This window comes from Falco biarmicus, chromosome 17 (assembly GCF_023638135.1).
Source record: "Falco biarmicus isolate bFalBia1 chromosome 17, bFalBia1.pri, whole genome shotgun sequence".
Lineage (NCBI taxonomy): Eukaryota > Metazoa > Chordata > Aves > Falconiformes > Falconidae > Falco > Falco biarmicus.
In genome coordinates, this window is record NC_079304.1 from 1632708 (window position 1) to 1658437 (window position 25730).

General features: G+C 50.7%; 1 protein-coding gene and 1 long non-coding RNA gene across 2 annotated transcripts; one reads left to right on the forward strand and one right to left on the reverse strand.

Annotated features, from left to right (window-relative positions):
* The first annotated feature begins 1311 nt into the window (after window positions 1-1311).
* Window positions 1312-1647, forward strand: RPRML (reprimo like). Its single transcript, XM_056362729.1, has one exon. The coding sequence runs from the start codon at window positions 1312-1314 to the stop codon at window positions 1645-1647; it is 336 nt and encodes a 111-aa protein (XP_056218704.1).
* A 238-nt stretch (window positions 1648-1885) lies between these two features.
* LOC130160341 (uncharacterized) lies at window positions 1886-23927 on the reverse strand. Its single transcript, XR_008825987.1, has 3 exons — window positions 22947-23927; window positions 6373-6481; window positions 1886-5457 (listed from the first exon to the last, which is right to left on the reverse strand). It is a non-coding gene; the product is annotated as an uncharacterized LOC130160341 (long non-coding RNA).
* Between the last annotated feature and the right edge of the window lie 1803 nt (window positions 23928-25730).

Sequence of the window (25730 nt, forward strand, 5' to 3'; positions counted from 1 at the left end):
CACGGGCACAGCCCTGGGACCTACAGGGTCGGGACTGAGCCAGGCATGGCTGGACACCCCGACTTGTGGTGTCACTTCAGGGGCTTACGCAGACACAGGGAGGGAAGCGCGATGAAACTCCCCCTGGGATTGCCTCGCTGGGGCTGAGGGGCCTGGGCGAGGGGGTCTGTGGTGCTCCAGCCCTGGGTGCAGCCGTGATGCTGCTGTAGGACCCAGGGCTGGGGACAGGGCAGGGCAGGGGTACTGGGCAGAGATCGGGGTGCAGCGGTGCAGCGCTCCCCTTCAAAGGGGCTAAAGGAGCAGGAGAGGGAGAAGAGGGAGGCAAAGGTGCCTGGGGTGGAAACCCCCAGCCAGAGAAGATAAGGATGCAGGAAGAGGGAAGGATTCAGCTTTCATCTGGAGGCACAGGGTAGGCATCGCTGAGCAGAGCCGGGGGTGGCCAGGGCTGGCTTCGGCCGGCGCTGCTCTAAGGAGTGGGTGGCACGCAGCAGCAAGCGGGGATCAGCGAGAGCAGCACTGACCCGAGGCTCACGGGAGCCTTCGTGGGGGGGGGGCAGGCACCTGCCAGCAGCCCAGGACAAACATCGACCGTGGGGGCTGCTTTTGGGAGCAAGCGGGGGAGCCGGGAGGAAGGATGAGTGAGGTGACGCTGCGCAGGGCCTCAGGGGTCAGCCCCCACCTGGGGGTGGCACAGGGGTGGGTGCTGGCACCCGTGGCAGGGCAGAGAGGGGGTGCACAGGCGTGGGGAAGGGGTGGGCAGCCTGGGTGAGCGTGGAGGGGGAGGAAGGCGGTCCTGGGGGGAGGCTGGAAGGGGGTGGAGTTGCTGTTTTTTCTTTGAACACGGTGAAGACTTTAGCGTGGAACTTGCATTTGTGGAGCTCCCAGCCGGCAGGAATCAGCTCTCCCTCCTGCGCGAGAGCCGGCGGGGAACGGGCTGTGCCTTGGGGTGGCAGCTTCGGGGCAGCGGCGAGGGCAGGAGGCATGGGGTGATCTTCAGCTGCCGTCTTCTCCCCCGCGCCCCCTTCGCCTTTTCTCTCGCTCTCTCTTTCTCCTTGTTTGGGGGCTTGTGCTAACGCTGCCTGTGCCAGGAGGGATCCGGGAGCGAGCCATCCCTCGGCTGCACAAATTGGCTTCCCACCTGCTCGCAGCCTCGAGGAAGTTTCCTCCCGTCCGAGGCACGGTGAGAGCAAGGCAGGAGGTGGCTCGGAGCCCGCCGGCCCACGGCACCCAGCCCTGGCGTGTGAGGGGTGGGCAGGGGGACAGCAAGCTTTCCACTTGCCTTCCCCAGAGGTTTGGGATCGCGCATAGACCATGAATGGATCCTTTTTCAACCAGACTCTCCTAGAGCAGGGAGCTTACCCCAACAGGACCCAGGGCTTGGGGATGCTCATGGCCTGCTGCAACGGGACCAGCTCAGTGCTGGCGACCGATGGCAGCTCCTCGGTCCTGGCACCCGATGAGAGGAGCCTTTACATCACACGGGTGGTGCAGATCGCTGTCCTCTGTGTCCTCTCCTTGACTGTGATGTTTGGCATCTTCTTTCTGGGCTGCAACTTGCTCATCAAGTCGGAGAGCATGATTAACTTTCTGGTGAAGGACCGAAGACCTTCCAAGGACGTGGGAGCTGCAATCATAGGACTTTACTGAAGGCACCGGGCTTTTGTAGGCAAGTGAACTGTCTGGACCTGGTGCTGAGATGCACATTCCCATGTGTTTGGGGCAGCTGGGGGGGACTGGAGAGGGTGGGAGGGGTCTTTTAATATGTCTGTGTCCATGGGAAAGCAAACCTGCAGTCACCAATCAACAAACTGTTGTGGTGAATGGGGAAGTCTCCCCTCAGTTGTATGAAGCACAATAAATGACCAGCATCGTGTTGCATGCAGAAATGGCTTAAGTTTTGCATGAAACTTACAGAAACAGTGATAATGTGCAGATCTGGACTTTTTTCTGCTGTTACCTTGGATACCACTACCTGGGATTTAGGGCTAAAAAAAAAAAAAAAAAAAAAGACAGAAAAAAAAAGCGAATAACTCACTACAAAAAGAAAACAAAAAAAACAAACTAAAGGGAAAGCAAAACACATGTCATGGACCACATCTTTGACCATGGGGAAGGGGAAGGGAAGTTATGTGTGGGTTGTACAACAAAGTCTGCATGCTTCAAAATGTGTCAGTCTGTTTGTATTTCGGACCTCAAGCATGAATCTTCTGGTAAAATTTTGTAATGGGGAAAGCATGTTTTTCCTTATTTTTCTGAGCTAACCTGTTAAATAAGCTGGTACTTTCTCTCTTCACACTATGCTAAAGGAAGAAAAGAACCCAGATAAATACAAAAACCCACTCCAACCCCAAAACTAAAGCATGCTTGTTTTTGTACAAAACAGCCTTTTTATCAAGTGCTATATTGTTACAGTCTTTGAGGTTTTTGTAGTTTTTTGAAAACTGGTGAACATTCAGGAAAAAAAGAAACTGTTTCAAAAGAATTTTGTGTTGTCTTCATTTTCTTTCTCTGTGTGTGCAGAGTTCAGGTATTCCAATCCCAGTTCCAGATATAATCATCTCACCTTCCAACCGAACTCTAACTGGACATGTTTCTTTAAAGCAGAAACTACCATACATTTCTCACAGGCAAGTATCAGTTACCAGCAGCAAATCAATTCATCAGGAATTATGTATTTCAGGTTTGTGTTAAATACCTGCACAGTGCTGTAGCAGAGATTCATGAAGATGCACTGAGCACCTCTTGCAAAGCAAGATTTCAGCCTCCAAGCTAAAATCTCCAGCTCCTCTGATCCTGACGAGCTGTCAAAACTAAATTATGTGAGAGGAGGAGGACTCATGACCTTTGTTCTGTGATGGAATTACAGCTCTGTCTGTGGGTGTGAGATGGAAATAATTTGACTTTTGTTTTACCAACAGTATTCCTGCTGGGTCCACTTCTGTAGTGGGAAAGCAATCCTGGATGCTGGAGGAGCTGATGATCTGATGTACTTGGATGTAAATCCAGAAGAACAGCTCTCTGCCTTTCCCAAAAGGAGGAACAAGATTAGAGTACATTTTGTAACTAATCAGTATTTGCTGGGCACCTTCTGCAAGGTTCCCACAGGGTACTGGTGGACTAAACCCGATGCAGAGCAGGACTACTGCAGCACTGTCACTGCTTGCTCCCACTAACCTGTGGTCTGTGATGCCTTAAGGGCACAAAGACAACATGGCAGCAGGACCAGAACCTGGGATTCAAAGCTCTGAAACGTCCTGCTGGTGCCAGTAAAATGGCTGAACAGGCAGGGCTCTGATTTTCATGAGCAGCTTGTAGGTCTGCACACCTGAGCAGCCTTCTCGGCACCGAGGGTTTGCTGTCATGCGGACAGATGTAAAAGTGGCTTCACACAGCAGGGTGGAAGGGGATTTTGGTCCCTGCTGTGGGAGAGGGTGTTATGGCCATTGACTCCTTTGCATATGAGTGCAAACCGCTGGTGGGAGCACAGCCTGGTCACGTTTTCAGGTTGAGATGCAAATAATCCCCAATGCATATGATGACCCAGCTCTGCACACACTTAGGACTGTACTTGCATGTATAACCTAACTGTGTAATTGCATCTTCATGTTGCTGTGCTGTCAGAGGACAGCCCAGATGTAGTCACTAAACTCTCACCCAGCTTCTGCTTTAGGCTGGCATTTGGTCTCTCTTGGCGATCCATCCACCAGCCGTGGCCCAAAGATGAGTTCAGGGAGAATTCAGGGAAGATGGAAGAAACCTTCCAGTGTTAGCAATGCAAGCAAGGCACGGGAAGAGCTGCTAATACAAAGAACCTATCAAAATCACCTTAACTGGTCTGCAACAATGCCCTGAGTGAAGATGCTGGTCAAATTGTCTCAGCTGTCCCTACCTGCCTTGCTCTGCCAGAGGCCGTCAGAGCTGATGTGTTTTCCCAGTGGGGAAACATGGCTCTGCAATCCCACGTAGCCACCAACTTGCCAAGTGTCCTCAGATGCCACATCCAGGAGTGGGGCGTGGGGGTGAGAAACGTCAGCCACAGGAAGGTCATGGATACATGAGGTGGAGGAGCAGTAATGCCCCAGCAAGCAGAGCTGGGAACCTACTGAGACAGGGGGAGCTTGCACAGGTGTTTGCCCATGGCCCCTTGGGACAAGAGCCCAACTTTACATTGGCTTATTCATCCTCTAGTTGTGCTGTGTCTCTTTCCTGACCATAAGGGCTACGTCTGCGTTATGTACATACATGTCTGTGTGTCCATGTGGACCAACAGAGGAGGGTCAGCAGAGCAAAGCAGTTGGTGGGCACCATACTACATGGCACGTGTCCACATGGGGTTACTGGGCTGCTGTCTTGCAGTGGGTTTAAGAGATTTGCACAGAAGTCCCATCCTGTTAGATTCCCAATAAAAGGCTGATTACCCCACTGAGAGGAGGAATTACTTGGGGAAAATAAGATCTCTGGAGGATTGATGCCAGCACTGGTATGGCAAGGGGAGACCAGAAGGAAGGCAACAGAGGGCTGGCATGGTGAGGGAACCCCCGGGTTAGAGATCTGGGGTCTAAAGACCCTCTTGAGGTGAGGTCATGGTTGCTGTTTTAGCTGCCCCGATTCCTTCCCCATCCTGCTCGCACAAAGCAGATGCCAGTGCAGGTCATGCCCGGTGGAAAGAAGGTGCTGAGGGCACCATGATGCTCCCCAGATCTCAGGGGAAGAGCTGCTATCTCAGACCCTGGAAATCCAGCTGTCCTGCCCTAGAGGCACGAGTCCTCCAGCCAGAGGATGAGGTGGTTACTCCAGGGCCTGTGTAAGGAAAGCAGACCATAGGGCTCTTTCTGCCCTTCCCCACAGATAGCTGCATTTTTTCCATCTCACACCTACTTATTCAGCTTAAGCTCACAAGCGGATACTGGCTCCCAAGAAAATTTAAGCGGGGTTTTTTTTTTGGAATGAGGCTGAATATAATGAATATTATTTTGATTTTTTTTTTTTTAATTGTTACTTGTAGCATCTTAGCTTCTAGAACGTCACTGGGGTGCCAGGAGCTGTACAAGTATGATTGAGAGACACTGCTGGCTATAAAGTACAGCAGAGAGACAGGGAGAGAAGGGACATGTTTACGTGGATCATCACATCAGTGACCGAGTGAGGACCAGCCATTGAGTCTCATTTAGAATCATCTCCTAGCAGTGGAATACAAGATACCGGGTCAGTTCTGTGGGACAGGCCACATTGGTCTGAGCCACTGGTTCATCTACTCTGCATCTCTTTGCTGAAAGCAATCATCATTTTAGGTAGTACATGGTCAGTATAAGTTGTCCTACTAATGGAGAACTGCTTCTTGACCCCCACCAAGAGCAACCCGCACTGGATCTTCACCATCCTGCTTCAGGAACAGTTCCCTGTCTCTGGGCTGGTCCCCACTTGCCGCAATTCTGTTCCAGCTGGAATTTCTTATTTCTAGACAGGCAGCAGAGAAAGGCAATTGTGAGATCATTTTTCCCTGCTGAGCAGCCTGCCTGCAAAGATAAATCCTCTACCTCTGTAATCACCAATTTTACAATTGGAGAAACAAAGAGGTGGCTTGACCCACCTGAGCAAATGCAGAAACTCTGGTCATACAGTCCTCCCTGCAGTGGGGAAAAACCCAAACCAAGTCCCAAACCATACCCACCTCCTTCTCCCTGCCCTGGCAGTCTTGGTTGAGGGCAGTGAAAGAGTTAAACAAGAAGAGACAGACAAACAGATTAGGGGGGAGGGAGGATCCCAACCTGAGCCTGGCACCAGATGTACTGGAGCAGGTGCACCAAACATACACAGTATTTAATAATTCCTGAGAATTGCCATGGTAATGAAGCGCAGAGTCAGGTTGTTATGGTTACAGCCTTTTTTTTAGGCAGGGAGGCATTACCCGGGTTGTAACCTCAATCCAGACTGAACACATTTCTGAAAGCCCAAAAAATAAAAAAGAAGTAAAATAAAATCAAATTAAGTAAGTAGCAGTTTCCTGTCTCTCGTCTGGCAGTTCTGGGCTTGTTCTGTAGGTAGGTGGGGGGAACCAGGTTGCTCCAGACACACGTTGCCCTGGAAAGCCTGGGGAATGGCTGGAGTGGATCTCCGCGGGTCTGAAGCTGAGTGCTGTGAGGGGTGAGGGGCTGGACCCCTCTCATGGATGGGTCTGGGATGCTCCTCCACCACCTGGTTTCCCTTCCAGACCTCTGGGCTGGCTTCAGGTGTGTCCCCAGCTGGCTAACGGGAAGGACACTTGTCTCTCAAAGTGTATATGCACAAGAGAGCAGTCACGGACAAGCCCTCATCCCAGCCAAGCCCACAGAAGGATGCTGTGATCCCAGTTTGCAGCCTGCCTACAGTTACCTGCATCCCAAGTGATGAAGGTCCCAAAGCTGGTCTCCAAGATGAGGCAGGCAGTTCAGAGGCTGGGAAGGAGGTAACAAAGCACTTTTCTTAAAGCCACATGACAGACCTAAGAAGAAAACACAGGTTTCCTGAGCTCTGGGGAGGTCTCCAAGCAAAGGGGCACTCATCAAGCAAGAATGGAAATCTCCTGTGTCTCCCTCCTGCCCTTCCATCAGTGGGCAAAAACCTACTTCCACCTCCCCTCCCAAGCCATCCCCTCTGGCAAGTGGGTCAGGTTTGTCCATTTGATCCTCATATTGAATTTTAATTTAGTGCTGGTTAAATCAACAGCTTTGTGAGCCCGTTCTCTATTAAGGAAGCTGTGGCAGTGCATGTAGGGGTTCACTTAGCAAAGAGATGGCTTGAAATACACAGTGCAATTACTCAGGAACATTGGTCCGTTAATGCCCGATGCAGCTCAGCATGGTTCTCTTGTCCCCACTTTGTGAGAGCTATTAGCCTCCAGATAAAGCCTCTGTAGTCCATTAGCTCTGCCAGAGAGGGACAAGTTGATGCTATCAGAGTCAAGTACTCAGGGAGAACTGAGGCCAAAAGATGACAGAATTCAAGAGCCAGCATTGCCTCACAGCTTCCAAGACTTTGCCTACCAGTTTCTCCATCTCAGAGGGAAACATTTCCCAGTTTCTGTGTCTTTCCAGCTGCTTTGCCGCTGTGGCTGCTGATGGTATTTTGGCATGGAATTCCTCAGATCCCCTGTCCTGCCCTGGCCCTGTGCTCTACCTTGCCTGGAGCTGCTAGCCTGACACAGGGCTTGCTCCCTACTGAGGTGTGCAGAGCACCGGGCGCACACGACAAAATCTGGGGCACAGAAAGCTCCTCACTTCCAAATAAATGTGGGTTGTCCCTCTTCCTGTTTCCAAATCAGAGCTGTTACAGAATTGTGTGAGCATTTCAAGTCCTCTGTATAAAATATGGATCTCACAGCTCCATCTGTACTAGGAAACTGAACAGGGCCAGGGATGTTCCTGGGCACTGGAACTTGCCTGATGGTACTGTTAACCTGTGAGAACGGTTGTTGGTATGGTCCAGACCTGTGCCGACAGCCTGACCTGAACAGTCCCTGGGCAGTGGCAAAATGACATAGTTAAAAGACCACAGTGCATTCAAGGACATTGCTTTGGACCATGCTGTCTGTGCAGGGTGATATCTCAGATTTAATGGATTCACATGTAAATGTAGATGTCCTCAAAGCAGTTGTTTGGCTTTCTGAATCCAACTTGGTTTTCTCAAGTATGAATGAGGGATTGGAAACCCCTGGTTTTAGTCCTGGAGAATATGTCTTTGGAAAAACAGTGAACACAGGGAAGCACACGACATCCTCAGCAGCCTTAACAACTGCCTGTTCCATGGTGTTGAATACATCTTTGGGTTCACACTAGTTCCCCCATGAAGATGACTTAGCCAAGCAATTCCCCAGCAGTCTGGTCAAGTTTGCGCTGCTCTGATTTTAGAGACAGGCAATTTCTTGGACTTGTTTGTTCCATGAACACATGGTTATGGAAAATGCAGTTAAGAGAAAATCAGAATGCTGCCAGCAATCAGTATGGTTTGGCACATCCCTGAAGACATCACTGTCAACATGCTGGAAAGCGGTGGGGGCACTGGCAACGCTCAAAGACGTGAACACATATCTAAAGTGACTGTCTCTGATCTGAAAAACGCTGCTCATCTACATGTATTTCAGGTTGTAAGAACAACAGAAGTCTAGCTTCAGAGATGCCTTTGCAGCTCTCATCCTTCCCAGAAGCTCATTAGAGTGGATGACATTTTCATGTCATTAATTTAAGGCAGGTTAATCAACAACAAAGCAAAAATGACTTTTTAATAACAGAGGTTTTAGCACAGTAGTGCAAGAAGCTGAGAGATGAGTCTGCATGGCAATCTTGGCTGCAGGTCACAGATGACTCCAAGGTGAAGGCAGCTGTTTTGGCACTCTGTCTACCATGTTCAACTGGTCAGGATCTTGAGTCCTGGACATGGCAAAGCGCTCTCTGTTGGGGTGTAGTCAGGGAGCAGCTATTAAATCAAACAAGTTTCCTCTTTTTGAGTTAATCAAATCTATCTCAATATCACTTATCAGATGAATGGGGTTCTTCTGCCCCAGCAACAATCTTTGAAGATACCAACTCTGCAGGTCTATTTACTCTCCTAGCAAGGAGCTGTGAGAGTAGAGGACACAGCACCTGAATCCCTTGTCAGATCTGCCTTTTCTTTCCACGTGGGCTCAGGGGCTGTTTATGATTTATGCAGCACCAGCTGTGCCTTGCTGATATGTGCCTTCAGTGAACACCACTTTTGGTTTTGTTCTGAATGACTGTAGGGGAAAAGGAGACAAGATCCATCCTTCCTGTGATGCTCCAGTTCTTCTGAAAGGGTTCAATACTGTGAGGACATGAGTTATCACCTCATTCTAACTGTGGACATGACACTGGAAGTGGAGATGATCAAGGCAATAATCAACAAGAGGCAGGAGAAACATCTACCCTGTGACAGCAGGCAACTAGAGTGATCTTTCTGGAAAAGGGGCTGGAACTGCAGAGCTACACAACTCTTGCTTCTTCATTAAAGAGCTGATTTTGTTACCTTAGTGTGTTTGTTGGTATTGTTCAAGGCTGGTACACAAGCGTGGGTGTGAGGATGAATGCAGGTGCTTGTGCAGAACACTTCACCTTCCAGGAAAACAAGGTGTGCATGAAAGCAAGCTCAGGGCACTGTTCCCTTTCTGTGACAGCTGCCTGGCTGGTGCTGGATGCTGGCTCTCTGTCCTGGCATGGCTCAAGCTTTCATGCATGTGGGGTTAAATCCAGAGTCATCCTTTCTGGCAGGCCCCACAAGTGTTCACAACTTACAGGTTTCTGTGCAGCTCTAAGTACTCCCCTCTTGCCTTGCAGAGTCCCAAAATGCAGGTTTAATAGGACAAGACAGCTGAAGAAGCAGGCAAAATGTAATTAGGCTTTAATTAGCTAAGTTCATTCTCTCAGATAATTGAAAATCGGACTAATTGGATGCAATGAATTCCCAGTACAGCCAGCCATCCAGCTTGGCATGCGCTAGGCCAGCTGCCACAGCATTGTGCAAGGACCAGCCTGGAAACTGAACCCATTGACCTGCAATACTCTGCAGGGCCCAGCTCATCTCCAGCAAGATGCTAAAACCCCTAAACCCCCAGGCTGCAGTGAGGATGGATTAGTGACCCATGTACGCAGCAAGGCTCATTGTTCTTCATCCCACACTTCAGAAACCGGGGAGCCAGAGGGCCACTAAACCTCACACAACCAGATGGGAGCATGCCAAAAATCCATGTGACAGGACCTACCCTGGGCCATCTGCAGCATGCCAGACAGTTACAGCTGGAAAGGACAACAGCTTTAATCTCCACTTGCCTCCATCATGCTTACAGCATGCAAGCAGCTGGCTGGCCTCAAAGACTGATTGCGTTCGGTTAGTGCTGAGTCAACTCTGCTGGTTGCCCCTTCTCCTGTCTCTGCTGCCCAGCCTGTCTCAGCTGGTGAGTTTCCAGAAGCTCTGTTTCATGATCAGGGCTGTCCTGGGCTGATGGAAACCTCTAGGGTGTATGTTGGAGTTGGCAGTGACACTTCTAGATCTGCCTTGGCAATGCTTTCTGGTAAAAATCCATAGATTTGGTAGCTTCTGGTTGTACTGGAGCTGCCTTCTACCTGAATGAAACTGAGTATCTCCACCATGAATGTGACATGGCGAAGGGATGCACTGATTCTGGATAAGGAGCTTCAGGAAATAGGTTGCCTTGCCCAGGTGCGCACAACTTTTCTAGCAAGTCCCTTGTGAGACTCCACATACTTGTTTCATGGTATTTGGTACAGATGGCAGTTTCCCAGTGGCCAGGGATGCTTCAGAGAGACTTGTACAGGTAGGAACAAACAAACACAAGGTTGTTCTTTTCATTGCAGTGCTTGAAGGACCATGCCTAGAAAAATGCTGGACTTATTCTGTATCTTTGGCTCAAGTTTCCCTTCTTCTCACTGCTAGGCAGCGTGCTGTGTGCCAGGTGGCTGCATTTCATTATGGAGTTTATAAAGTGCCTGGGGAAACAAGGCATGGGGGGGATGAAAAATTATGCACACATTTCACTCAGAGCTGACTGTTTGTCATCTCATTGTACAGAAATGTAATAATCACTGGGGCTGGCAGGAGGTGCAGAAGGGAGATACTAACCACAGTTGCACCATTCCTGTAGTTTGTGGCTTTTTTTCACACTTCCATCTACCTGGGATGTATCACTAGGGGTATTTCTTTTGCTTTGGTGTTAAAACCTTCCAGCTTTATGTGCTTCCCGAGTGGATGGAAAGAAAAAAGAAAGAAGGCAGCTCTGAGGTGACAGGCAGCTCTGGATGTTGCTACAGTTTCAAGTCAAGACCTGACACCTTACTTTTCCCTTCTCTGCACTGACCACATTTCACAGTGGTAAGAACGGCTGTGCCCAGTCCATCCTCTTGTGTTTAAGGTGCTTTTTTCAAAGCACTTTACACTAGAGATGAAGTCTCCAGCATGGCTGGATGAGCCACAACAAACCCAGTTCCTTCTCCTTGGCTCTACGTGGAGCAGCAAAGGCTGACGGAAGAGAGAAGTTAGTAAGAACCTTGGCTTCTTAGGAATTTGCCACATGCGCAGTTACTTGAAATGGCTCAGACCTGCTGCCTGCAGGTGTCTTATTTCAGGGCTTTAGGATGACTAATAGTTCCATTATTCTCTGCAAGGTATATACCAGGTTACCCTTTAACAGTCAGGAGGGAACAATACCTGGCAACAAAACACAAAGAAACACAGCTGGCCATTTAGACGCACTGGGCCGAAGTCCCTTTTTATAGCTCCCTCCTCATGTGCAGGGGGTTGTGGGATGAAGAAATCGAAGAACAGCAAAGACAAAGCTCAGCATCAGCTTTCTCCTCTTTGTGATGGTGGAAATGCCCGGCTGAGCCTCGCAGTTATGGCCATTTCTGGAGGAGGGGATTGTTTAGGACTGTGCTTTCATGTGCTAAAGCTCATGGCAGCTACAGCTTAGAGCATCCCCAGCTCCTTGCATCTTTGCTGTCTCTTCATGCCTCCCCAGTTCACACATAGGGGAGTCATGCTGCGAACCAGATCAGGGAACGTGAAAAAAAACACCACAGCAAACTAACATTAAACAGAGGTTTTCACGTTGGTCAGTTCATTCTCTGGTTCGCCAGCGACCCTCAGGCAACACCGCTAGCACAACTAACAGGAACTGTGTCCTGCTACAGAGAAGAGGAGGGAAAGGCTGTCACATTGTGAAAGGTATTTTTCAAGCTCCCCAAAAAACAGGTTTAGAAGAGTTCTTGGCTTTGGATCCACTAAAATGCCAGGACCATTCCTGTATAAGCTGCTCCCTAGCTCATTGTCCCCCACCCACAATTTGCATAGCTGATGACCAATGCAGGTTTGTGGAACTCCGCGTTTATTCCTAGTGAACCTCATCACAGGGGCTATTTCAGCACCATTTCTCCATTTTACCGGGCTCCTTTCAAACTCTTATCTTGTCTTACATTACTCATACCTCTCCTCCCTGTGTGGGGTGTCTGCAAATGTGTTACATATCCTCGTTTCCTTTGTTCAAGCCACCTAACAGTCCTTGTGCAGAAACCCCTTGATTTTCTGGTAGCTTCTCCCTTGCTTTTCTTTTCTGGGTGCAAGGAGGCATTTTTGGGAAACACAGGCAGCATGCCACCGACTCTTGTCAGCTGCAACAGTAAAAAATGCCCTGGTCAAAGCAACTTATGTGGGACCTGTTGCTACCTTATTCAACATAAAGTCTTCAGTTTAGATCAATTCACTACAGTGGAGCTGGGAAGCTTTACTCCTGCTTTGGATCACAATGCAGAGATGGTGGGAGTATGTGGCATTGGTTCCCTGCCGATGGGTAATTTTGGAGCTTGGGAAATAAACAGAAAGAGACAAAACATTAAAATCTTGTGATAAAACTTGGCTTGCTTTGCCTTAGTCCAGCTGCCACGCGTCATTTCCATTTCTCAGGCTTTTTCTCCCTTGTTTTAATCTCCATTTTTTGCAATGTGACAAGACAATAACTTCTTGTTACAAAACTGGCCCTTGTCATTTTGCCTATGCCAAAATGTCTAACCTCCTTTTCTTGCCCCTCCCCAACTTTCTTCACCCCATTTCCCTTCAGATTTGCTCCCTTTGCCCTCTTGGGGGAATCTCTCTGTGAATCCAGGCTACTTCAAGGAAATTATTCCACTTAAAAATATCCTAGGGTAATAAATTCTAAGCCATTCTTATCATGGTTTGCTTTGTGTGGGTCTCCGGCAAGTTATTTCCTCCTGAAATCCCAAGCTCAATGTAAAAGAATTACCTGTCTTTTTAACCAAGGAATAATTTCAGCTGGGTAATGAATTGCCTGAGAAAGGAATATGGAAGGAGCCGACGTCCTCCAACAGCACAGCCTCCAGTTTTGCGCTATTAATGCTCCTTATGAAATGTGTCAAAACTCTGCCAGCCTTCGCTGTGTCTGCTCGCGGGACTCTGCCTCATGACTAGGAAAATAAGAAGACAGCTGGGGAAGTGCACCCAGAGCAGGACTTGAGGAAAACATCTCCTGAAGGCCCGAGAGCTCTGGCATGGCTGCTGTATTCACGCTGAACACAGGGAGCCCATTGTGCTGTGCTGGGATTGAAACTGGTGCCAAGCACTTCACTGCTTTGTCTGCAGGCTGCCAGAGACCTGCGGAGCTGCTGAGAACACGCGCCAAGTGTGCACAGTCCCCCGTGCAAAGCCCTGCTTAGCTAAATCGGGTCCTGCGCTGACTGCACGCTTACACCGGCTGAAACTGCAACTGCATGACCGCAGACCAGTGCACGCGCCACGGGAGAAGGGGGTTCCCTCCTCCCTTCCCCTCTCCTGTGCCCACCAGTGGGGCAGCTCAGGGAGCTGATCTGGCTGAATATTGGAGATTTTTAGTCCTCAGTTCTCTGGATCAGCTCCCTGGCCTGACTCACAGCAAGGAGCCATTTGCTGCTAGTGCCATCACAGGGGAGACAAGTGCGAGCATGGGATCCTCCAGCTGGCAGTAGCCTGCATCTCCCTGACCTTAAGCCTGACCTTAAGCCTTAAGCCTGCAGCTGAATCTTCAGACAAATCAAGTCTCCATCGTGAAGGTCAGTGAGGCAGAGGGAGGAGCCCTGCAGCTGGAGACAACATGGAGCAGCAAAGATGCTGGTGGACACTCCTGCAGTGACTAAGCCCCATTGGTGGCTCGGGGTGCACAGGGTGCTGTGTGCTATCCCTGCAAGGAAGCCAGCAGTCCCAACACGAACGCTGCCTGCCTGCTTGCTACGTGGGATCCATCATCCCGCTAGATGCTGATGAACCAAAATAACTCCCTGTTTTTCCCAGCCAGTACTGAGCTGGGATGTGTTTGGGAAGGCAAATGCGACACTGTGACAGATGGCCAAGAAAGCAAATGCTGTTTTTTATGTCACCTCCGTGTTTCCTCCTCTGCTGTCTCCTGCGCTGGAGGTGGTGTTTGGAGATGGTGTGTGCTGCCAGCACGCGGCTGGCGCCAGAGCTGAGGAGACAGCAGAAGGCTGGAGCATGGTGCTGGCCACCTTGCACACATCTCTCCCCTGGCTTTCTCATGGCTTTTGACCTACATCAAGGCATTCTCCTACAGGAATCTGTGCCAAAGATGGGGCTTGGAAGTGGACTGGTGCTTGAGGTAGAGTGTTTGCTTTTGCAGAGCCACTGATGAGCCCCCCACAACCTGCCCGCAATGACTGCTGGCCCAGTCTGTTTCCTTTTGCCCTGATGAGTCAGATAGGACAGGAAAACTAGGCCAGAGTCTCCTTCTGCCAGCTGGTGTCTGATACTGGGTTAGAGGCATGGTTTAGTGGTGGACTCAGCAGTCCTGGGTTAACAGTTGGACCTGATGACCTTAGGGTCTTTTCCAACCAAAATGATTCTACGATTCTTCTTACAGACCCAACGCTAACAGCACATAGAAGACCCGGGCAAGACAAAGCTTTGATAAAAGCCAGTTTCTGAAGCTCCTTGATGTGTCACTGCCTCTCCTCTGTGCATATCACTCAGTATCTTTGGGCAAGGGACCACTTCCCTCCCCTCCTGGGGCACAAACATCATGGCAGTGTTCAAGGAGGGTGGGCTAGTGACAGATGGAGCCCTAGATTGCTGACGCACAGCGGAAGTTCAGCAGGGAGAGAAGCACACTTCAGCAAGAGAAGGGGAGCACAATAAAGCTGGCGACTGTAAACTGCTTGGGTTATACCTTAGAGGAAGCAGAAATGGCCCTGTGCAGGGACACAGGTATGAACCACACCAGCCCATGCAGGTGGCTCCTGCTCCACGCTGTGAGCTCTGTTTCCATGGCAGGAGAGAGCTGCTTCTGCCGCACCACTCAGCTGCCAGGACACCAGCTCCTTTTGCAGTCTGCCTGGTGCGGAAGGAGTGCCTGACATCTCTGTTTGGCACAGCATCTATCTGCCTCCTGCTTCTGCCTTGTTGCACTTGGCAATTCTCCCCCTTCTCCCTCTGTTTTTCCACTAGGAGATCTCACACTCCTCTGCTTTGGCAGCGAGTAGACAGATGAGAAGGGATGGACAGAGATATGGGCTCAGAACAGCTCAGCAATGGCTCTCCTGCCTTTCCCTGCCTGTGATGGAGGAAGAGTCTCCCTGAATTCAAGGATCTGGCATTGAGTAGTAGGGATCACAGGATCACAGGCAGTCAGAGCCTCTTTTCCCAAGATAGGGAAACTGAACTCAGAGAGGCTGGTGAAAAATTAGTCACACTAGGTGACAGAACTATGAACTGGACTAATTTCCACTGTGAGCTGGGGGCATTCCCTTGTGGGCCTGGGGATCTCAAAGGGCTCTGCTCAGCAGCTTCCAGCTTCATGGCCCTGAGGACCACAAGTGAAGGATGAGCAGCTGGCTGCAACTCTGCTTTGGGGTAGTGTTGCACTGGGCTCTCTGGCTTGCTGCCACCTCAGAGCCCTGGGAGGGGTAACTGAAGCCCCATCTACAGAGTGTTCAGGAGAATAAAGCAAAAGAGATAGTGGTGGGCAGATATGAAGGTGAGGGAGCAGGGCAGATATGATAACAGGAAAATTCTGCAGAGAAAAAGCACAAGGTAGGGAGAAGCGAAGAGGAGCTGCTCTGCGCCCACACACCCAGGCCCAGCCCTTCCCTGCAGCAGGAGCACTGAAATGGAAATGACTTGCTATTTGCAGTGCCAGCATCCTTCCTGCCTTGGGCGGGCAGGGAGGGCCCCAGTCTGGCTCTGTGGGGGGAGCAGGAAGGATGCTGGCACTGTGTGTGTGTGTGCGTGTGCGCATGTGTGTGTGCGTGTGCGTGTGTGCACGTGTGCGTGTGTGTGTGCGTGTGCGCGTGTGTGTGCACATGTGCGTGTGTGTGTGTGCGTGCGTGTGTGCGTGGAAACAGGGATGCTGTGAGGCTTAAGAATGCTGCGGGGAGCAGGCTAGGCTCCCTTATCCTCTCTGGACAGCACAGAACGTGTCACAGCAAAGAGGAGCAGCATGCTCATGATTAAATACATTCTGCCCTTGCCATCTCCCTGTGCCTCTCCATAGCCACCCAGGGGCTTAGGAACAAGGCAACGTGGGAGACGTAGGGGCTGGGCAGAGCCACAGTTTCCTCCAAGTGACAGAATAGGCCAGGAGGTATTTCAGACTGCCCTATAAGGCCTGGTCATTATTCTGCAGCAGTATTCTGCTATGCAGGGAGACACGTGTGGGAGCGCGGAAAAGCAATGCCAGCCCATGACCTGGCTTCATTTACCCATAGAAGTAGCATTGGCAGCAGAAAAGAAATTTGATCCCAGGCTGCTCACTGCTGTGGCTGCACCCGCCTGGCCCCGGGGGAATTACTCAGTGTTGTAAGAGCCAGGCACTATTCCAGCTCCTTGGGGCCAGCATCTGCTGACAGGTGCCAGTGAGCAAGAGCTGAGGCTGAGCTGTGCCTGGAGCCCAACACCCTCCCTCTGAGCTGCTGAGCAGCAGCTCGTGGCTGTGGAGACCTCCCACGTCTCTGTGGGCCCCTGGAGCTCAGCCTCCCAGACCACGCTTTCCTGGAGCAATGTCAAGGTCAGGCCTGTCACAGGGATGTGCCCCTAGTGCTCACCAGAGAGTGGATGATGGGTCATTTGAGAGCAAGGCTGTGAGGACACAAAGCTTCAGAACAGCACTCAGATTTTCATCTCTCTCCACACTGCCACACACAAAGGACAACTGTCCCAGACTTGGAGAAGGGTCTGTAAAGACACAGAGAAAGTCTGTGAGGGGTGGCCTGTGGTATGGTGGGATTCAGCCAAACTTGCAGAGCTCTGAGCTGCAAAGATTCTTGATATTTCCCTTTCTTTGCCTTCATCAGGTCTACTCTGAGTGTCACTTCCACAGCACAGGTCTTTGATGTGGCACTCTGCATGACGAAAGAGTTAACCATCCCCTAGGATGGGGCTGAGGCTGGCCACAAAGCAACTGTGAAGTCAATTAAGCAGAAAGCTCCTCCAGCTACTCCAGGTCCCTCCCTCTCAGCTCTTTCCCATTGGAAACAGGGCTGGAGGGTGAGGCAGAAGGAAGCTAATGACTACATTGGCATTGCCTCCCTGGGCAAAGCATGAGAGCAGCCTCATACAAGTCCTTTTTCAAAAAACAATAGAAGTGGTAAAGCTACAAATCTGGAAAGTGAAAGGTTTTTCAGGTATTTGGTTCCCTACATGGCACAGCCCAACCATCTCCCTGCTCTTATTCTTCCCTCCCTACATGTTCCCAAGCATTCACTCCAAATGAAATGGCTCCTACCAGCTAGCCCAGTTCCCAGCCTGGAGACCTGCGGGGTTGCTCTCTAACTGGGCTGTCTCAGGCCAGATGGCTGAGGGTCGGGCTGGCTGGTAGGCAGCAGGTGTGCTCAGCACGATAGCTGGTGGGGCTGGCCAGATGGAGCACGTCTGGGCTCAGATGATGGCGGGGCAACAGCCTTTCACACAGCTGTCTCCTGTTTCAGCAGAGCTGGCTGGGAGGGTTCCCAGTGGGTGGCCTCCTGGCTGCCTGAGGAGAGCCAGACCTGCTTGATCCTCCCCTTCCCTCCGGCATGGTACCCACATTCATTCAGATGCAACAGGCTGGCAGGAGTGGGGCTCAAATAAGATCAGGCACTTGTCTGTTTTCCAACTGTCCCTGGCCTTTCTGAAAGACCTGCCACCTACACAGCTCCCACGCTGCAGCACGGCTTGCTCTACAGAGCTGACCACGCGAAGGGTGCAAGCCTCCACAGGATGGGACCTGGCCAGTCACTGGCCAAGGTCAGCATCTCAGGGCCTGATCCTGCAGCACCTTGAATGAAACAGAGCTAGTTTGTTACACAAGAACAAAGACTGTGTAAAAAAGAAGTCATGTTTTGAAGCAATGCAGTTGTCCAACATTGCAAGGATCTTTCCTGTTTTCCTGGGGCAACTGGAGCCCAGTCCTGGTCAACAATGTGACAGCCCAGGGCAGAAAGAGCTCAGGATCATTCTCACCTGGCTCTGGGCTGCTTGATAAGTAAGTTGTTTCAGTCAGGCAGCATGCCTTAGTTTCTTCATTTATAATGTCACTGATGCGCAGCTTCTGTAGAAGTACTGTAGTATGCAGTTTAATGTGCTATGGACCAGGGCCTGACCCTGGCTGTTACTTATCCCTTATCAGTTCCTGGACCTTATCAGACTCCCTTCCTGTTTGTACCATTACAAGAAAACAAAAAGCCAGGATGCTCTGGCTTTGCTGGCGGAGGAATGTTATGGTTTCAGCTCTTCTCTCTCTCTCCCATGGCAGTGCAAGAAGGGACTGGGGACTGATGTGGTGCCGGTGTTGCAGCTTTAACAGAACTCAAAAGAATCAAAGATCAAAGTGTAGAACAGCTCCTCTACAGGGATGGACTAACCTAGATGTCTTCAGCCTGGAAGAGAGTTCAGGGACAGGAAAGAAATGGCTGAGGTTTGTAGGATCTTCAGAGTGACCAGGAAGCAAATACTTCAGAAAGCTCATTCCCCACTCTCCAAGAACTAGAAAGATGGAATTCAAAAGAAATTAAAAAATCAGCAGGTACAAAAGAAATACAGGAGAGTGCTTTTGCGCACTGCAGGATTCATGTTTGTTTGCCGGAGCCAAAGCCAGCAACATGCTCGGCGTGGGGTGAGACACACTCACTGAAATCTCCTCATCAGGACTTTAAACCGTAAAACAACTCCTAATCTGTTCCTGGTGAAGGAACATGTACAAGCGGAGCCAGACCGTCTATCTCTGCCCTATTACTCACATGCTTCAAGAAACAGCACTGCCTGCAGGCAGCTGCCAAGCCATATGCCCTTTGGTCTGACCCAGCATGCCTGTTCTCACCCCCTGCGTGCTGCTCGGCCCCATGGCTGGGAAGAAGAGACAAATTCTGCACGTGCCTGCCTGCCTGCCTTGGCTGACGCAGGGCAGGCTCAGTGTTATTTCGGGACAAGATTTCCATGAATAACTCCTCATCTGCCAAACCCAAATTAAAATTTGCTGCCAACAGTCATAAGCCCTCCTCCCTATTCCTCCCTCTTTTCTTTTCTGGTTTTTGGACAATTTCCTGCATTAAGATAAACCAGTGATAAATCCAGATTGTGCATTAAACACTGGCCCACGCGGTCTGGGAGACAAAGAGCATGAAGGAACACTGCGATTCAAACTGTTGCTAGCCAATACGCATTTGGGCATGTCAGCTTTTGAAGGATTTTCTCAGAACAATTATTTCAGATTTCCTAATGAGTCTGTAACATGAAAATTTGTGAAAAAGCACTATAGACTGCAAGCACGTGAGCCCCAGACCCAGAGATGTCCCAGAGGGCCTGGTACTGATGCCTTTCTGTGCAGGGAAGAAGTCTGGTTCAGGACTGGGAAAAGCTATGGTGCGAGGCCTGCAGCTCTGCTCACCAATTTTTGGCGAGCTTTAGGAGGCTCCCAGCCTACTTTTCAGTTCAGAGGACTGGGGAGCCCAGGCAGAAAATTCCTTGCAAAAAAGGTCTGGTGTTTTATCTGACAGAGATTTATCTCTTTTCCTGTTCCCTGGAAATCTACAGGAGTCCTGGGTGCAGTGACACAAAACCTCTTTCTTCTGCCAATGAAAGTGTTCTACAGCCTTGGAAAGGTGAAAGGAGTGGCTCAGTGGGTGGCTTCCACTGAAGAATGAGGATGGACTCATCCAGCAGCGATCCCCATATGTTCACAGAGGCAACAGTTCTCCCTCTTCCTCACAGAAGCAGTCACAGAGCAGAGCAGTACAGCACGAAACTTCCCAGCAGCTAGGTTCAACATAGCTCAGGCAACCCCTTCACTCACTGGAGCACTGGTAGTAGCTTTGCGTGTGAATGCGAGTATCTGCAAACCAAAGGAGTGATGGAGGCACGAAAGTGGGGGAAGAAACCTGTTGGAAGAGATCAGACCCAGGCACTTCTGTGTATCACACGCACCCCAGCCCCTGGCAGCTAAGCCTGAAGGGGAGGGCCAACACATCTCTGTGGCATTCATTTCCCTTCACCTCCACCCGGTCTATTCTAGGAAAGCCTGCCTATAATTCATCCACCCAAGGCGTCACACTTCACAGCTCCCTTCCCACGCAGAGCTCACCCAGCAGCTCGCTTCCTTGCTCTGAATAAACACTGCTTCGCTGCCTGCCTCCCCACACCAAGCTGCACTGCAGATGGACCCTGCCCCAAAGGCAGGCAGGGGTACCTGCCTCCCCCGGCGCCCAGGGGAGGATGTGGCAGGCCGAATCCACACCACACTGGTCTTGGGCAGCTGTGCCCTGCTTCCCACCAAGGGCAGGAAGAAGGGGTAGAGCTAAAAGCTACACCAGAGCCGTTGCTCCTTGGTTTCTGTTTCCAGCCAGGACAAGCAGAGGCAGATGCTCCCAGGTGGTATCATCAAATGGTTCAGTGCTCTGGACCAACCCGGTGATCTGGTCCCAGGCAGCTCCCAACCCACCTTTCAGGACCACTCTGCTGTTAAGCTATGGGCAAATGCCTGTTTTGAGGACAGAAGAGTGTTTGTGGCTTGCTAGAGAAGAGTCCCAACTCCTCTCTGGCTCCTTGATGCAAAGAGCTGGCAGTGCCCGAACACCCTTCATTGATGTGGATTTTGACCCAGTCTTTCTACACTAGAAACAACTAATTTTCATGAAAGGTCATCATCAGCAGTACACCACGGCACAAGGCGAGAGACTCGGTGAACCACCACTCTCCTGAGACAGAGGCAACCACAGCCATAAACTATGAGCAAGTTCCAGAATCTCACTTGCTTCTGGGACTCAGGCCAGTGCTCATTAAGACCACCACCCTGCTCTGAAAGGACACATTCAGCAAAGACTTGGTAACAGTGTTTCAGCTGTGAAATATGCAGAACAAGTTTTTCAGGAAATCGATCAAGCCCTGCTTCCGTGGGGACTGATAACATGGGATGTGAAAATCCAGAGGAAAGCAAAGAGAGAACTGGCCCCTTGGGGAATGTGCTCATGGAGAACCCAGCAAGCCCTGACACAGGAGGTGACAGACAGCAATCTTACCACCACTTGAACAGACTTGGATGGTGAGATTGTGAATATTTCTGTCCCATTTCACATTCTTGCAGAGGTAGTTGGCAATACAGGGAAACTCCAAGCAGCCCCACAAAGGAATCATCCAACACACTGCCTCCTTTCAAGATTTCATTTATGAAAAACTCCAAGAGAACTAAATTCACCATTTCACCTGCTTGTAGCGATCAGCTCAATGTCAGACTGATGGCAGGGCAGACAATGGCTTGTATCCCTAGAAATCTGTTATGCCATTTAATCCCTCTAATTTCAACCCTCTCCGGCCTGAAGTCTTTCAGTGGCCGCAGGCAGATACCTGTATAACTAAGAACAACTCTTTCCTCTGACAAGTCTCCCTTCTCCCAACTATTTTCAGACTTCCAGGCCTGGTTGTGGTTTAACTGAGTAATTCTCTGTGGATTTTCCTTCCATGAATTTGTCTAGTTTATTTTTGAATCCATGTAAACTTCTACCACCCTAACAAGACAAAGACTTTCACAGGTCAACTCCCCTCATTTATAAAATTTTCCAAAAGGTAAGGCCTCCTGTGGCCGCTCAGCTTTGGCTCCAAGGACACTCTTCCACTGTTGCAATTTTGTTAAAAAAAACCCCATACCACACTCTGGTAGATGGTCTGGCCCAGAGTTTTTGGCAGATGCTCCTTGAGGCAGCCGTAATCACTCATTTAAATCTCATTTATTTTTATTTTAGAAAGCTCTCTAACAACACAAAAGATTTCTTTGCTGCATGTCACTGGAATTGTGTTCATATTGCCATGGCAACCATGCCAGAGATTTTTGTGGTCCCAGACCCATTTTATTGGTTATTAGAGATCTGTGCAATAAAAATATATATATAGCTTTGTTCTCCCATCTGTCTGTCCCATCTGCTTATTTCCCAGTGAAATACAACCATTTGGCTCAGCCACAGCTTGCTTTCCTTCCTCATGGGATTGGCTGAAGGAAACAGAGATGCATCTGCTGGTGGTCAGGGAAGTGGTGAAGGGGAGGAAGAGGAATGAAAGACATTGCTGTGGGCATGAATGTGACTATCACATACATGGAAAAGCCTGTCAACTGTGATGACAACACCTGCAGGGTTAAACTAATTCTTCCTCACAGTCCTAGTCCCTGGCCACCATAGCTAGCCTGCCCATTATCAATTATCTCCCAGGTGTGAAGGGGAAACAAAGCTCAAGAGGACTTTGGCCAACACAAACCTCATTTGATCCTGGTGGAACTGCTGTGGCCCAGCTGCAGTTCAACCCCAGCTGGTTGGTTTCCTGCAACTGGGTCACTGGGGAAGTAGAGTCAAACGTTATCTCATCAGTCAGCGAACAGGAAACTCATCACAGCTCAGCTGTATCCATTAAGAGTAATTTCTACCTTCCCAAAACAGAAGGAGAAAAGTATCACCTCATCCTAGTACATGCTGTTCCACAGAGTGGGAAAACACCAGTAACAAGACCTCTGCACCAAACTGACCATGTTCCTCCCTACAGTCATCTGCCTCAGATCAGAACCCATGCTAAAAGCTATTTGACATGCCCCCACCTGAGGGACTAATTCCTTCTGGCAGTGTTTGCATTGCCTTCCCACCCCCATAGCCTCTGCTGGGAGAGAAGATGCTTTTCCAGCCTCCCAGCTCCCTTACATTATTTAAGCTGTCGGTTGTTAATTATAGTGCTGCATTTCAACTTGATGCCTCCCAGGGGGCCAAACCACACTAACAGACTAAAAGCAGTTCCCAGCTGAATACTTTGGGAGCCTCTGCTAGAACTGAGCCTGTCTCCATCAGCCAGGGCGAGACATTCCCTACCACTCTGACTGCTCCTGGGAGACTGGAACTGCACCTTCCGCTGTAAGACCCATATCTGCACTTCCCTACCCCACAGAACGAATATTCCTGCTCATCAGATGGGAGCCACGGCTTTCTTGCCAATGTCAAATTGGCCTTCAGCTTTCTCAATGTAAATGTCTCTTTGCCTGCCTCCTTGTCAGCTCTGAATCTCTCTGTGCAGGTGGAAGGGCCAGGGAGGATGCAGAGCTTTGTCCAGTTGGGGATGCCTCAGAGTTCAGAGCAAAATGTAATCCTCACTACAGCCTCCCCCACTGCTCTGCTTGGCTTCCACCTCATCTGCAGAGCAAGGCCATGATGACTCGGTCCCATCAGTCAAGCTCCCCATTTCTCACAGGCTGGAAAAACTCTGCTGCCCTTCTGTTGAAGCAAATCAAGTCTCTCAATCACACAACCATGACCACTAAGCCTGGGAGACTCCCACATCCCTCTCCACAAGGAAGGTGTTGCTAAGCAGTTGCTAAGCGAGTGGTCAGGTCAAGTGAGAATAAGCAAATGAGAAATTGATGTGATGTTGATGCTTTCTAGCTTGTAGCAATATCCTCCAGCCAGGCTGCCCCTTTGCCTCATGTGACCACGGAAACATCTGCTTTAGTTGCAGAAACAAGCCGAGCAATCAGTTTGCTCAGGGAGAAAAACAAAAAAAAGGTGGAAGCTCCTGATCCAAAAGCATCTGTTTCCCTCAGCTGTGTTAAGGGGGATGTTGCTTTGTGGGGATTTGTTTCCAGGAGAATCAGATCTAATGGCTCCAATATGCCAGGAGAAACTCAAAAGCTGGTTGAAGAGTGCTTCAGAAAGTTCCTGCTGCTGGCATCACCTTCCAGTTGTGGTCACGTGAGTCTGTCCTGCTAGCTGAGCATGGCGAAAAGCAGCGTAGCTCAGCGACTAAAGCCAAAGGAGGCCCAGCTATGTGCCCTCTGCCACCACTCTCGCCTGTTTGGAAGTGTTTTTCTCAACACCCAAAGAGCAATCACCATAAGAGAATTCACAGCATGCTTAGCAAGGCACAACTCTTCCTAAAAACAAGAAAAAGCAGAAAAAAGGCAATAAATGAAAAAGCAGAAAACCAGAAAGGTGAAAATTGTATTGTATTGAACCATAACTATAGTTGAGAACATCCTTTAGACCAGGAGATTCAGGGTGGCAGTTCAGCTCCTACGTGCTTTGTCAAATTTGCATAAACAACCCACAGTAATTATAATTTCATCTTGAATAGGTATTATTTTAATTGTGACTGCTCTTCCTGCTCAGCACTAATTGGAGAAATCACAAAAGAACAGTGAAGCGCTAACACAGTTGATGACTTTGGCCTTTCCTTCCTCCAGCCAGCTCACATGCCCCATCAGACCCCCTTTCTGGTTGAACCCCCACCAAAGCTTTGTGCAATGCAAAACAAACCACAGAGTGCTGAAATAATTACAGCCCCTAAGTGGCTGTGCAAAGACACCAAGGACCTTCCTGCCCAGGATGGTTATAGCTCTCAGCAAAGCTGCCTCAGAACATGCTTCCAACCACAGACCTGCTTTGGCACTTGGTGGTGGGGTCTGTACCTCAAGCTTTGGGTGGCTTCCCCTTAAAAATCAACTGCTCAGACAAACTGCTCTGGTTCTGGAAGAGCTTAGGCCCACAGCAACCTCTCAGAGAAACCTGCTTTGGGCAGCAACCGCCTGCAGATAAACCCCTCAGAGAAACTTGCTTTCGGTAACAAACATCCCTGGCTAAACCCCTCAGGGGGACCCTCTTCGGGTAACAACTGCCCCCAGCTAAACTCCTCAGAGAAATTTGCTTTGGGTAACAACCGCCCCCAGCTAAACCCCTCAGGGGAACCCTCTTCGGGTAACTGCCCCCAGGTAAACCCCTCAGGGGAACCCTCTTCGGTAACTGCCCCCAGGTAAACCCCTCAGGGGAACTCTCTTTGGGTAACAACCGCCCCCAGGTAAACCCCTCAGGGGAACCCTCTTCGGGTAACTGCCCCCAGGTAAACCCCTCAGGGGAACCCTCTTCGGGTAACCGCCCGCAGCTAAACCCCTCAGGGGAACTCTCTTTGGGTAACAACCGCCCCCAGCTAAACCCCGCACAGAAACTCCCGCCCCCGTCTCACACCCTCGCTCACCGCTGCCAGCACGGAGGGTGGCAGTGGTCACCGGAGGAGCCTTATATAGCCTCGGTGCAGCTCGGCTGAAGGCGATTGGCCAGGAGCCCCGGCAGCGGCTCTGGATTGGCCAGCGCGCAGCCCGGGCCCCGCGCGGCCCGAGGGGAGGCTGCGGTGCCGCCATGAGGGGCTGGGCGGGCGCGGGTGCCCGCCTGTGCTGCGCGTTACAGGGAGCGGCTGCCCCTGAGGGGGGCTGGGGGCCTCGGGGGAAGTTGGGGACACCAGGACGAGGGTGCCAGCACCTGACGGGGGCTCATGGGGGAGAGGGTGGGGGCCTGGGGCGCCCGGGAGATGGAGCAGAAGCAACTGCTTGTGGGTGTTGGTGGCTCCCGTGGCGTGGGTTGGGGCCTGCAGGGCTCAGGGGCGGCACCAGGCTCTGGGGTGTGTGGGGTGGCCTTGGGGGGGCCCGTCTGTGCGTCAGTGGCGGGGGTCAGGGCCCCTCTGTGTGTGTGTGGGGGGGGTCAGGGCCCCTCTGTGGCGGGGGCTGTGGCCTGGTGGCAGGCCGTGTGTGGCCATATCCTGCACAGGGCTAGCTGGCGCTGGCCCCCACCGCCCCCTGTGCCCCAGCCCCGGCTGTGGGAGAGGGTCTGGGGGCAATACACAGCTCTTGGGTTTCTGGTGAAGGCAACTGCAGCTCTTTCGCTCACTTCTTCTTGCTGACT